General features: G+C 36.3%; 1 protein-coding gene across 5 annotated transcripts in view; it reads right to left on the bottom strand.

Annotated features, from left to right (window-relative positions):
- The window catches only part of SCFD1 (sec1 family domain containing 1), a gene marked incomplete at its 5' end in the record, with an annotated part of 133,274 nt that overhangs the window by 2,776 nt on the left and 117,296 nt on the right, over positions 1-13,202 (bottom strand). For 2 of the 5 annotated variants that reach the window (XM_082647827.1, XM_082647828.1), the window contains 3 exons: positions 3,056-3,124; positions 10,841-10,906; positions 11,400-11,433. In XM_082647827.1, the coding sequence (XP_082503953.1) occupies positions 3,056-3,124; positions 10,841-10,906; positions 11,400-11,433 (169 nt within the window). Of the gene's footprint in view, positions 1-912; positions 998-2,849; positions 3,125-10,840; positions 10,907-11,399; positions 11,434-13,202 lie in introns of all 5 variants that reach the window. The other 3 variants (XR_014296330.1, XR_014296332.1, XR_014296331.1) reach the window with 3 other exon arrangements.

Consider the following 13,202-nt stretch of genomic DNA (forward strand, 5'->3'; position numbering starts at 1 on the left):
CAGTGGTTAAGAATCTGCCTGCCAATATAGGGGACACAGGTTCAAGCCCTGGTCCAGGAACATCCTACATGCTGCGGAGCAACTAAGCCCGTGCACCACAACTACTGAGCCTGTGCACTACATCCTGCGTGCCAGAACTACTGAAGCCCACGCACCTAGAACCCGTGTTCTGCAACAAGAGAAGCCACTGCAATGAGAATTTCCGTGCATCGCAACAATGAGTAGACCCCACTCGCAGCAACGAGAGAAAGCCCACATGCAGCAATGCAGACCCAATGCAGCCAAAAAAAAAAAAAAAAGAGAAGCTATAAGTAGGGATGAAGAGCACTGGAATTTATATCCATATAAATGCAAAGATTTATGTCTTTGTTATAAACATGACTGAAGCACAAATGGTAACACTGTCCACTGTCTTATGAGGTTAATGATGTATGTAGATGTAAAATATGACAATCACAGCATAAATGTTGAGGGTATGTATGGTTGCAAGGTTTCTACATTTAACGCAAGTGGCATAACAGAGCAACCCTAAATTTGTAATGCAGAGATATAGCTAAAAAAAAAATCTGTGGATGAATTAAAGTGGAATTCTAAAAAGTGTTCAAATAATACAAAGAAAGGTAGGAAAGAGGAAACAGTAAAGTGCTAGACCTAAATCTAATCATATTAATAATTACATTAGATGTTAATAGACCAGTAGACTCCAATTAAAAGAGAGTGTATAATGGTTTAAAAAAAAACAACACAAGATCCACTTATATTCTACCTACAAGATATATGCTTTAAATATAAATGCATAGACAAGTTGAAAGTAAACAGACGGAAAAGTTATAAGATGCAAACTAAGTGTAAGAATGCCAGGGTGGTTATATTAATGTCAGATAAAGCAGACCTCAAGACAAAGAGCATTACCAGATATGTAGAGGAATACTGCATATAAAAGAATCCATTCATCAGGAATATACAATAATAAGTCTGTATGTACCTAATAACAGAACTTAAAAACACAAAAAGCAGAAATTGACAGAACTAAAGGAAGAGACAATTCCACAATCACAGTCAGAGATTTTAATACCAATCTTTCAATACCTGATAGAACTACACCAAAAAAAATAAAAATAAAAATAAAGACATAGAGGATCTAAGTAATGCTATCAACTACCTTGACCAAATTAATGTTTATAGAACCCTTCCTTCAACTTCTGCATAATGCATGTTCTTTTTTAGGTGCATATGGAGTGCTTAACAAGATAGACCATATGTTGGGCCAGAAAAGGAATTTAAATAAATTCTGCAATAATGAACTTATGTATAGAATGTTCTATGACAAAAAGGGAATTAAATTAGAAATCAGTAAGAGTAAGATATCTAGAAACCCACAAATACTTGAAACAACAATAGATCTCTATACATGGGCTAAAGAATAAACTACCAGGTAAATTAAAAATATTTCCAACAATGGTAATAAAAACATAACATCAACATTTGTAGAATGTGGCTAAAGCAGTGTCTGGCAAGAGTTTAAATTTTATGATTTTCAATGTTTATTTTAGAAAAGAAAAGCTAAAGTTAATGACTTAATGATTATCCAATATCAGAAGCTAGTAAAAGAAGAACAATGTAAACCCAAAGTAATCAACACAAAGGAAATAATAAAAAGTAGAAAGCAAGGAACAGAAAACAAATAGAGTATAAAATAGATAAGTAATAAGAACCTCCAGTGTAAAAAAAATAAAATTCAAAAAAAATAAAATAAAATTCAAGGGTTAAAAAGAAGAAAACAAATAGAGAAAATTAGCATTAACATCATCTGCTTCATTAAAAGAATTAATACTGAGAATCTTCTAGTTAATCTAACGAAGAAAAATTCCATTTACATGATGTTCTAAAATAGACAAGACTAATCTATGGTGGAAAAACATCAAAACAGTGTTTTGGGAGCAGGCTTTGACTAGGAGCAAGGATTGACTGGCAAAGGCCATAAAGGAACTCTGTGGTGTAATGGTTCTGTATCTTGGTAGGGGTTTGGGTTATACTCAGGTGAACGAAACATCTGACAAAGTTAGGAATGTACACTTAAGATACGTGTATTTCACTATTGTAAACTTTATCTCCAAAGGTAAAACAACAACAACAACAAACTAAACAAATAATGAAATCTAGTTAATGATATTGGCAATGAAGTATTAAGGGGGAAGTGTACTGATAGCTACAATTTACTTTGAAATTAATACAGGTGGAGCAAGGAATAGAATGAAGAATGGAAAGATGGACAGGTGTCTTATAAAGCAAGTACAATAAAATGTTAATGGGGAGTATGCACGTGTTCAGTGCAAATTCTCTTCAGTTTTTCTGTATGTCTGAAATTCTCACAATACCACTGGGCCACCTCATTAAGGTTAAAAATACAAGAACCATATAATGTGGGTAAGAAACTTGTGCTAGAAAAAGATGCTAGGAAGAGCTGCTAAAAACGAGCACAGGCTACAGTTATGATTTTTATGGCAGCCAAGGTAAGGGTGAATGGATATTATTGGTCAGCCTATTGAGCCTCTCAGGTAGTTTAAGCTTTAAAAAGTTGAAGTTAATGTAATTACTGAGAACAGTCATGGAAACAATAGTAAAAGAATGTAAAGACTCTGTACACCTCAGCTACTGCTGTCATTAACTTTCAAGGTGAATGTAATTCTGCTGTATCAACTGAGCACATACAACCCCTTAATAAGGTTACTTAATTTCTCAGCTCGGCAAAGTCAGAAATGTGGACAGTATGTCAAGGAAATGCTGAAATGAATTTAGCCTAAGTGAGTAACACTACTCCAATTAAAAATTTTCTGAATTAAATTTACCTTTTCATAGATTTGGGATAATGGAAATAATGTTACTTATAAGAGTTTCCTTTATAGTTGTCCATGGTACAACCTTACATTCTTTTAGCTCTATGGCTTTTAGTTTCAGCTGGTTCAGATGAACATGATTATCTTGCTCTCTTCTGAAAAATATCAACAGCAACTTAGGGTATGTTAACAGAAACAAACTAAAAAGTACACTTTACCTGTTTTATGAACTGTGTAGCATTAAAAAGTTCACTGCAGCCATATAAGATGTGCTTGCCTTGTTTCCCCTGTAAAAAAATCAGATACAGAACTCAGATACAAGTAACAAGTAATATTTTCAATATTCCCAAGAAGAGAGGTTAAACCTAATAAGACTTTTGGTTATTCTTAAAAGTTTTAATTTTTTGGGGGGGAGTATTGGATTTTAGTGTACACATGTCTATCCTAAAATTACATGGAATAAAGGAGTGAGATGGGCATAGTTTTTTTTTTTCTTCAAAATATAGGTGGTAGGTACCCTTCTAGTGCCATTTACACTGAAAATAGAAGGAATGTGATTACTGACACATTTCATGGGAGCCACAATTATTTATAAAATCTTAGGCCAACATTCTTCCAATGTAAGATCTGTAACTACTTGAAGAAAACATTCTTCAAGTTTTGTTAACGCTGAAAGTAGGATATGGTGTGAGTAGCATGGACTGTCATTTCAGACTCATTTGTGATAATACAGTATTTATGTCTTAATAAACCCTATTCCATTCTGTAACTCTATGAATTTCATTCTGAATTTTGACAGAATGTTGGAACCCAATTACAAGCAGTCAAACTTTTTGACTGGAGAATTTTGGTAAGTTCTTAATGCTGAAATTCTTACATGTATTGTGAACTTGAATGTAAATTCGTAAGTTTTTTTTGTAAAGTAAAAAGTTTATTCCATAACAAAGCAAATATGATTAATTAATCAGGAACAAAAAGAATGACAGCTTTGTAATACAAGATAAGGACATTTCTCTGTGATGTATGAGCCGAATAACATCGCTGGCTGAATAAATGTTCTAGCTGACCTTCTCTGAGAACAAGTAAAACGAGAGTCACACCTCACTCTCCTTTTCTTCAAAATGAGATGGTATGTGCAGCCATAAAATAGGGTCATATAATTGGGATTCTTGAGGCTATACTCACAAAAGGGTAGAGGTCACAGTACATAGGGAAACATTAGAGGGGTCCAAAACTTCTAGGCACAGCTCCCAGGACCCCATCTCAGTAATATGACACATTTCATTTTCAGCTGTGAACCACCAAGATACAGTGGAGATAACCCTGGTCTCAGTGGAGCCCCAGTCTTGTCCAAGGAAGGGTTTTTTATACCTCTCTGATCACATAGCCAGAATCAGGCTGCGTGAATAGGCTTAACAGCAGAAACAAGAAAACATGACAGAAACCAGGTGCAAATCAATCTTTACATTTTCCATTAAAGAATGTTGACAAGCTAGTGCAAGTTGCCCCCTAGTCTAGCTTGGACCCTAGCACAGGCCTATTTTAAACACTAGTTAATACATTTCATTCAGGGTTGGCCTAACATTAGCACAGGGTATATTAACTAGTTGAGATTAATCTTGTGCTTATATAAGTACATTCCCTCTCCACCCTTGACAAGCTTGCTTAATTCTAATTATTTGTCATCATTTTTCATCTTTTATAGCATTTATAGAATATAAAAACAAAGATAAACACAAAAATTATAATCTTTTGATCATCCAGTAAGGTAGGTATAGCCTTAATTTTTAACACCTCAGTTTAGTAATATTTCAGTGTAAGTTTATTCTTAATTATACACAAATTTGATATTTCTTCCTTCCATTAAAAATTGAACTAATGTACTAATACCTTGATTCAATGTAACAATTAATTATTAACTAAATCTAGTTAATTCTCTAGCCAATCACCTTCCATCAAAAGAACAACTTGTGGTGGCTTTAAGTAAAATTCCCAATACATTTGGTCATTGATATCAGTATTATCAAATGTCTTGTTAAAAATCAATCCATTTAATTTTTATCAAATACATCAGTGTTATACCAAATAGCAGTTACATTGTAAGTTAGACTAACATCATTACTAAATAAATCACCTAGAATCATAGTACTTTCTTTGCCTTCCCAACAAAAATGGCACTTGCCCGTTGTTTTGTGAACTGGTATAAATCAAGTGCCATGTTACATACATTCTCAATTACAAGTCTCTTGTAGGCATAAGCCGTAAGTTTTGTTTCATACTACAAGGTTGCACTAACATGGGTTTCCGATGTCATGAGGGAGGCTGTCATAGACCTACTAGCTCAGTTTCCCCTGAATGGGGCTGAATGATAGGAAGAAGATGAAGATGAAGATGACTCAGAACAAAGGAAACAGTAAGACCAAACAGGATTAAAAAACAAAGAATTCTCAGGATAATTAAACTACATGGCTTAGCAGCTACTAAACATTAATGGCTGTATGAAAAACCCATAGGTAACAGCAAACTTAATGGTGAAAGATTGGATGCTTTGTCCCTAAGATCAGGAAGAAGATAAAGAGGTCTGCTCCAGACTCTTAAATATTGTACTGGAGGGTCTAGCCAGGGTAGTTAGGCAAGGAAAACATTCCAGATAGGTTAAGGAAGAAGTTAAACTAATTCTATTCAGAGATAACATGATCTTGTATATAGAAAATCCTAAAAATCCAAAAAAAAAAACCAAACCATCAGAACTAATAAATGAGTTCAATAGGGTTGCCGGACACAAGATCAATATATAACAATCAGATTTCTATATAGTTGCAAAAATGAAATAAAAACAATTCCATCCATAATAGCATAAAAAAATACATAGGAATAAACCTCAAAGAAATACAAAGCTTAAACTCTGAAAATAACAACAAACTGCAAAGGAACCAAAAAATGTTGAAAGAAAAAGATCTAAATAAACGGAAAAACATTCCACGTCGTGGATTAGAAGACTTAATAGTGTTAAGTTTTGGGGAGTATTTTCATCTTATCTACAGATTCAATGCAATCCCTATCAGAATCCAACTGCCATTAACAGCTGATCCTCAAATTCATACGGAATTGCAAGGAACCCAGAAAATCCAAAACAATCTTGAAAAAGGATAAAGTAGGAAGACTCATATATCCTGATTTCAAAACTCACTACAGTGTAGTACTGGCTCAAGGACAGACTTATGGATCAATGGGATAGAGTTGAGAGTCCAGAAATAAACCCACACATGTATGGTCAACTGATTTTCAACAAGCCTGCCAAGACTGTTACCAAACCACAAGTCCATGAGCCTGATGCACAGTGAGGCCAAACAATACCAAAACGTCGAAGTTTGGAACAGAGAAAGGTTTATTGCAAGGCCATGCAAGGAGATGCGTGGCTCATGCCTTTAAAACCCCAAACTCCCTGAAAGCTCCAGCGACCCTTTTATAGGAGAAGTGAGGGAGGGCTTGGTTGTTGCAAACTTCTTGGTGTCAGATCCTTTGTTCTTGAGGTCAGGTCATGGTTAGGTAACCATGTTCCTGTAAATCTCCACCAAACAAATGTTATTCTCTGTTCTGACAAGAAAGGGCAAGGTCCCAAGGCACAACTTTCACCTTCCAAGGTCCAGGTCCTGGCTAAGAGGAGGCAGATCTCAGTTGGTGGCTCCCTCAGGGCCAGGTCCCCAGACCCTGCCCAGCTGTCATCACTGAGGGAGCCAGGCACCCAGGACTCAACTGGCCCTCAGGCTCCTCAGGCCGCCCATATGGCGGGGGCCAGGTCCCGCAGACTGTGTCCCATGCAGACTGCCACCGCCATCAGGTCATGGAGGTAGGGATGGGGGAGAGGTTCACCGCCACCTCAAGGCCTGTGCCTGGCCAGTGGGCGGCCTTGGCAAGGGCTCTAGAGCCCTGCAGGACACAGCCCCCAGCCTGTTCCCTGGGGCCCTCCAGCTCATCCACTGGCCTGAGGCTAGGTGAGCTGGAGGGCCCCAGGGAGGAGGCCAGGATCCGCCTCTTACCTCGCTCCGCCTGACCACCACTCTGCCGACCAATGACTGAGCGGGACCTCCTAACCCCGGCTCTAGTTAGTGGTCTCTCAGTAACTGTTGCCTGGTAATGGGTTGCCCAGTAACAGCACCCAGCAAAGGCTTCGTGCTAAGGGCTGCATACTGCCTCCCTCTATTACAAGACCACTCAGCGGGGAAAAATAGTCTTTTCAATAAATGGTGCTAGGATAACCTGGATAGCCATATGTAAAAGAATGAACTGGACTTTTTTCTATATACAAAAATTAACTCAAACTGGATCAAAGATCTAAATGTAAGAGCAAAAACTATAAAACCTATAGAAGAAAACACAGGAGTAAATTTTCATGACCTTGGCTTTGGCAAAGAATTCTTACATATGACACCAAAAGCACACACAACAAAAGAAAAAAATGAAGGTTTGTACTTTAAAGGACACCAGGTAAAAGGTGAAAAGATCAAAGAATGGGAGAAAATATTTGCAATCATATATCAAGATAAGGGACTTGTATCTAGATTATATAAAGAACTCTTACAAGTCAGTAGTAAAAAGGCAAAATAACCCAATTAAAAAATGGGCAAAGGATCTCAATAAACATTTCTCCAAAGAAGATATATAAATGGCCAATAAGCACATGAAAAGATGCTTGACATCATTTAAGTCATCATGGAAATGCAATCAAAACCACAATGAGACACCACTTCACACCTACTAGTACAGCCGAAATCAAAAAGTCGGATAAGTCCTGGCAGTGATGTGGAGAAATCAGAACCCTCATACACTGCTGGTGGGAATGTAAAATGGTGCATTTTACATTATTTTTGGAAACAATCTGACAGTTCCTCACATGGTTAAACACAGTTATTATGACCCAGCAATTCCAAATACATGTTTACATAGAATTACACTGGCCTATTACCTATGGTTCCAGGTGGACAGCAATAGGTTTTACCCAGAATAGACACTCATTTTGGATTTGGACTTACACACCTGGTGACTAAAGCAAATACTTTTAACACCTTTAACATCACAGCAGAAACTGTTTCAATTTGGACTTCCTTTATATACATCACTTGACAAAGAAACCCATTTTGCTGCAGGTGCAGTTCAACAGCATGCTAAGAAGCATACACAATAGACCGACATCATATACCTTACCAAACACAAAGTAGTGGACTGACTGAAAACTGAAACTGACATTTGAAACATCTGCTTTCTAAATTAAGCACATCTCTTTCTAATAAGAGACAGAAAGAGTGGCTTGCATGACAGAATGTGTGTTAAAACATAACAGGCATTTAATTAAAGGGGGAATCAACAGCGAAGAGGTTGTTGAGATACTGTAGGAGAAACAGGGGAGGGAGGAAGTGGGGTAGTAACACAGAAACCACTAAAAATTTCTCCTGTATTTCTAAAAATGTTTCTTTTTCTCTGCCTGATCCTGTAGTACAGGGACATGAATCACATTTATAAGGTCTGAAGAAAGGATTAACTGCAAACAAGACATCAAGACAATACCTCTAAATCTGTCTGAGGAATGATGGAATGGGATGTTTCTTCTTTTCATCTGTGTAAACTGGGATTAATAGTTTCTGCATCTGTACTAACCAGTGGATAACACAGTCCTATAAACTTGCACTTATCCAACCTGCCTCCTATGACTGGGAATGAAGAAAGGGGAAAGTACTGGCCAATCTCATACTGTTGCCAGCTCTATGGATCAGGCGTCTTGCTGAATCTGATCGTCTTCTAAACCAAGGGCCAAATTCTGGGTAAGAATTAATGACACATGGACGATGGAGAAGTCTTGATTCTTAGCAATGTAACCAATAAGTAAATAATACCAAAAAAAGAAAAAAAAAGCTAATATTATCTTGGTACCTTGCAAGAGGCTGAGAGCAAGAGAATAATACTCTTACCTATATTTATAGATGCCCATAACACCTGCAGAAATAGCCTCCTTTATTTGAAGCTGAAGGTCCAAGATGGGTTCTTGGAGGTTTATGAAGGATTTAATCTGGGCTTATTCACGTGCTATGTTTTGATGATGCCAATAACATCTAGGGGATAAACACCTAGAATAATTCTAATGCTTCCTTTTGTTTTACGTATTCTCATTTTACAGGTTTTATATATTTCAGAGGACCCCTTTTGGGAGGCAAAATTAGGATATTGTTGCTGCTCAAAGGCATACAAAAGAATCTGTTCAACAAAAGAGCCAAAGACCATTGTGTAAATATGAACCTGAGTGATGATCTGTTAAGAAAGGTGCCTGGATACAGGGACATAAAATACCCGTTACATGTCTGATGAGTCATAGTATCATGTGCCCTACTGCCTATACACCATGTTTTAGTGGGTGGAGGGTAATAATCAAGGTAAAAAAAATATTTTGTAACCTGAAACCAAGTAAAGAATAACTTGGTGGGCTTACATATCTACCACTAATAACCCTGATGTTGTTCTGATGGAGGTGATTGATCAGAGAAAGAACTAGACTTAGTTAATAAACAATTAATTGTTACATTGATTCAACTTCACAAAATTAAAATTTCTGTGGTGGAGAGAGGTAAGAGTTGTGAGGCCTATACATGATTAAAAACAAGTTTGCACTGGAATATCTGGTAAACTGCAATGTTTCTTTAAAGTTATACCTGCATTTCAGGTATAACAAATGGTTAGTATTTGTTAGTATTTTGGTTTTTATCCTTCCTGTTTTTCTGTCCTATAATGTAAAAGAAAAGAAAAAAGCAGAAAGAATGCTGACAAATGTAATTAAGAAAGCTTAACCAAGGATGGGATATAAGTACAGGATTAATTTCAGCTGGTCTGTTGTAACCCTGTGTTTATCCTTGGGAACACACCTGGAACCAATCATGTTGTTGACCCTTGGCCAAATCTGAATGAAATAGATTAATATAGTCCTGCCCAAGGTTCACAGACAGACCAAGGGACAACTTGCACTAGTTTGTCAGCACTGTTTAAAAATTATACAGATTGATGGTTTACACCTGGTTTCTGTTATGTTCCCTTGGTTTTTGCCTTTGAGCCTAGTCATGCAGCCCGATTCTGGCTATATGAACAGAGAGGGGTATAAAAGACCTCTCCTAGTATAAGATGGATGCTCCCCTGAGACCAAGGTGTAGATCTTAGTGGTGGTTCACATTCTGAAGCATGTTATGTGCAACTGAGCTAGGATCCTTGGAGGTACCTGGTGGTTTTGAAGCTCTGTGACATCTGCCTATGTATTTTTTTCTACTGCTGTACCAAAACCTCTACCTTTATTGAAGTCTTATGTAATACAGGACATAAGGAATAATCATTATTCAATATTAAGTGAATTAAATGAAGATTACAAAATGTCATTGCAACAGTCACTAGTTCTGTTGCCTCTACATTTTAAATGGTGTTCTTGCTCTTCAAGTTACACCCTTCCCTTCATATTCTTTTGCTTAGTTGTCTGTCACTCCCTGCTGCTGTCAGTTTTGAATAGCACACCACTTCTAAAGTGCTACCTCTAAAGCACCTGTTTGCTGAAAAAGCAGACATTCCAAGTTTGTTCGAAGTATGTTGCTGACTTAGGTCAATAAGATGAGAGAAAAGTGCTTATTATTCAGGTAAATAGGGTTCGGTAAATCATCTCACCAAGGAAGACATTTTTAGAACAGGGGCTTATTTGAGGTATCTAAACATTTAAAGTCAAAATAAGATAGCTGCAAAGTACATTACATCAATAAGGTACATTATTTTCCAAATCAAGTAAAATTTTAGGCCAGAAATGTGACAGGAAAACAATGAACATATGGGCATTTTTCCCTATCTGCTGGATTTTTAAACTACCTCTAGAAAAGGGGTTATGTAAGAATCAGGGGAGCCACCAGAGAATGTTAGTATGTTAAAGACATGGAACAACTGTGAAACCTCAAATGATAAAAGAATATAAAGGTCAAATGTACCTTTATGTAGTCAACAAGATTTTGATATTCAATGTAGTTGCCTCCTCCCACCACAAAAACAATTGCCTAAAAATGCAAACAGAATAAAAATAGGTAAGTTAAAAGAAATAGTTAAAACAGTATTTTAACTCTCAAACATGGGGTATAGTCTGGAGCCCATTCCACAACTTAGGATGTGATCCCTTGCTGGCTAGTATTTTTTTACCTAAGTGCCTGATGCTACTTCAATTATAAAGAAATTTATTTCTTAGAAAAGTCTATAAATTTCTAATTTCTATCGAGTAGTAAAATGAAGTGGAGATTTTTCAGAAACAATTCTGAGGAAAATAAACTTCATCCTTCAATTAAACAATACCAAATAAATCCAAAGGGCTTTTTCCAAAAGTTATCTTTGAATTTGTCATTTATAAAGAATCTTAGGTACATGGAATTGGATTTATCAAGACTGCCATACAGTAGTCATCATAAAGCTATGTTTAGGACAAAGATATTCTTCAAGACTGCTTGGTTACCTTTCATCCTTCCATTTCAGGGACAGAGGATTTTTATATGAACTTACCTCTTGAAATGGATTTTTGTTCCTTGGAACTGAGCTGTAAGAACAACAACAAAAAACACACACGAAAATTTCACCCAAAGCTTCACTTAAGGATAAAATAGGCATGGGAAACACACAGACACACGCACGCACTATTAGCTATGTATTTACAATTCTTCTTCCTTCACCTTCTTTGAGCCAGGTAGTGAAGTGGGATTCAGAGGAACAGCTAGATGAAGTACATATCTCAGTGTCTAAAAGGGAATGGGACAACTTGTTGACTTCAAAATAAAATTCTAGGAGAAGACTGAGAGGGAAAAGGAAAGACTGAGCAACAGTTCCCATGAGGAGTGGAAATCGGGGTATAAGGTGAATTAATAAAATATATACTTTAGTGGTAAATTATGTAAAATTTTTACCATACTCAACAGATTACAGTTTGTGGGTATCTACATTTGTGAAAAAACTATGCAAACACATGTATGGGAAGGATAACAATTTAGGAAGCAAAGAGGGGATGGAAGAAGGGATGTGTATTTTGCTATAGCTTTTTAATATTTATATATTAATTACATATTTATATATTTGTAATATATTTCAAAAATACTTTCTTGGTGTCAAAGAGATCTTTTAATAAACACAATTTTCAAAGCTTTTGTGAGTCAAATATATATTTGTTTTGAGTGCTAAAATAGGCTTTACAAAGATAACTTAGGTTTTCCTCACAAGCCATTTTGAAAATCTCAACCAAGGGGAGAGAGCTATTATAACCTCTCAATTATTCACAGGCTGATTCCACAGTTCCATCTTTTCCTCATTTCTGTGGCCTGTGTCAATATTCCATAGAAGAAGCCAGTAGCTGCCCTGACAGAAATGCCTCACAAACTTCCTTCTAGAGTGCTTTAAGTTCCTCTAAGAGTAGACATGAGATGAGGAGACGTGAGACTTAAATAGCACAGCATTACTAGTTATTAAAAACCAAGATCTAATTGTGATGAGACAGCTCAAGAGAAGGCTGAGTCTATTAAAAAATGAAACTGTGTTTCACTGTCTTATCAAGGCTAATATTCCTCCTCATTATCATGCATAAACTATAGGGAAGATTAAAAGAATTTCTCAGAAGTTTCTAAAATGCAAAATATATCTACTGATGCAAACACAAGGAAGGAAAAATTGTAAGCTCGAGAACATCAAGAGTTGCAAATCCACCATTTTAAAGTGTACAATCTGGTTTTTAGAATATTTGCAGAGTTGTACAACCATCACCACTGTCTAATTTCAGAACATTTTAATCACCCGCCAAAGAAGCCCCATACCCATTAGTTGTCACTCCTCATTCTCTCCTTTCTATAATTTATTCTTTGTCAAATTCTTTCTTGCCAGCTGCAGTTGCTACCAGCAGCTTCTTTTGTAACTTTGGTAGTGTTTCTGATAAGTTCACAAAAAAGAATAATCTTTTAGGTTACCAAAACAATCTAATAATCAACTTTCTAGTGACTAGATTATCTGTTCTGACTACCTACAAAGATGTGAAAGCTTGGGATAGAGCAAAGACAAAGTTCTAAAGATCCCAAACATAGGGTATAGGCAATAAAGAAGCTTCACCCAAGTTTTGGTGCTAAAGACCATCCCTCCAGGAAGGTTTTTCCCTCCTAATTCTGCCTATTCTTTTTCTGTATCTTGTAGGCTATTCTTCATACCACCATGGATTAAATCTTAAAAAATAATATCCAAAATAAAGTTAACAAATACCTTACCATACCATGTTTGTCATAAAGTATATAAATTATTTGCAGAATGTTTCATTGCTATAAGGAAGTATTC

Source organism: Grampus griseus, assembly GCF_964374135.1.
Source record: "Grampus griseus genome assembly, chromosome: 2".
NCBI classification, from domain to species: domain Eukaryota; kingdom Metazoa; phylum Chordata; class Mammalia; order Artiodactyla; family Delphinidae; genus Grampus; species Grampus griseus.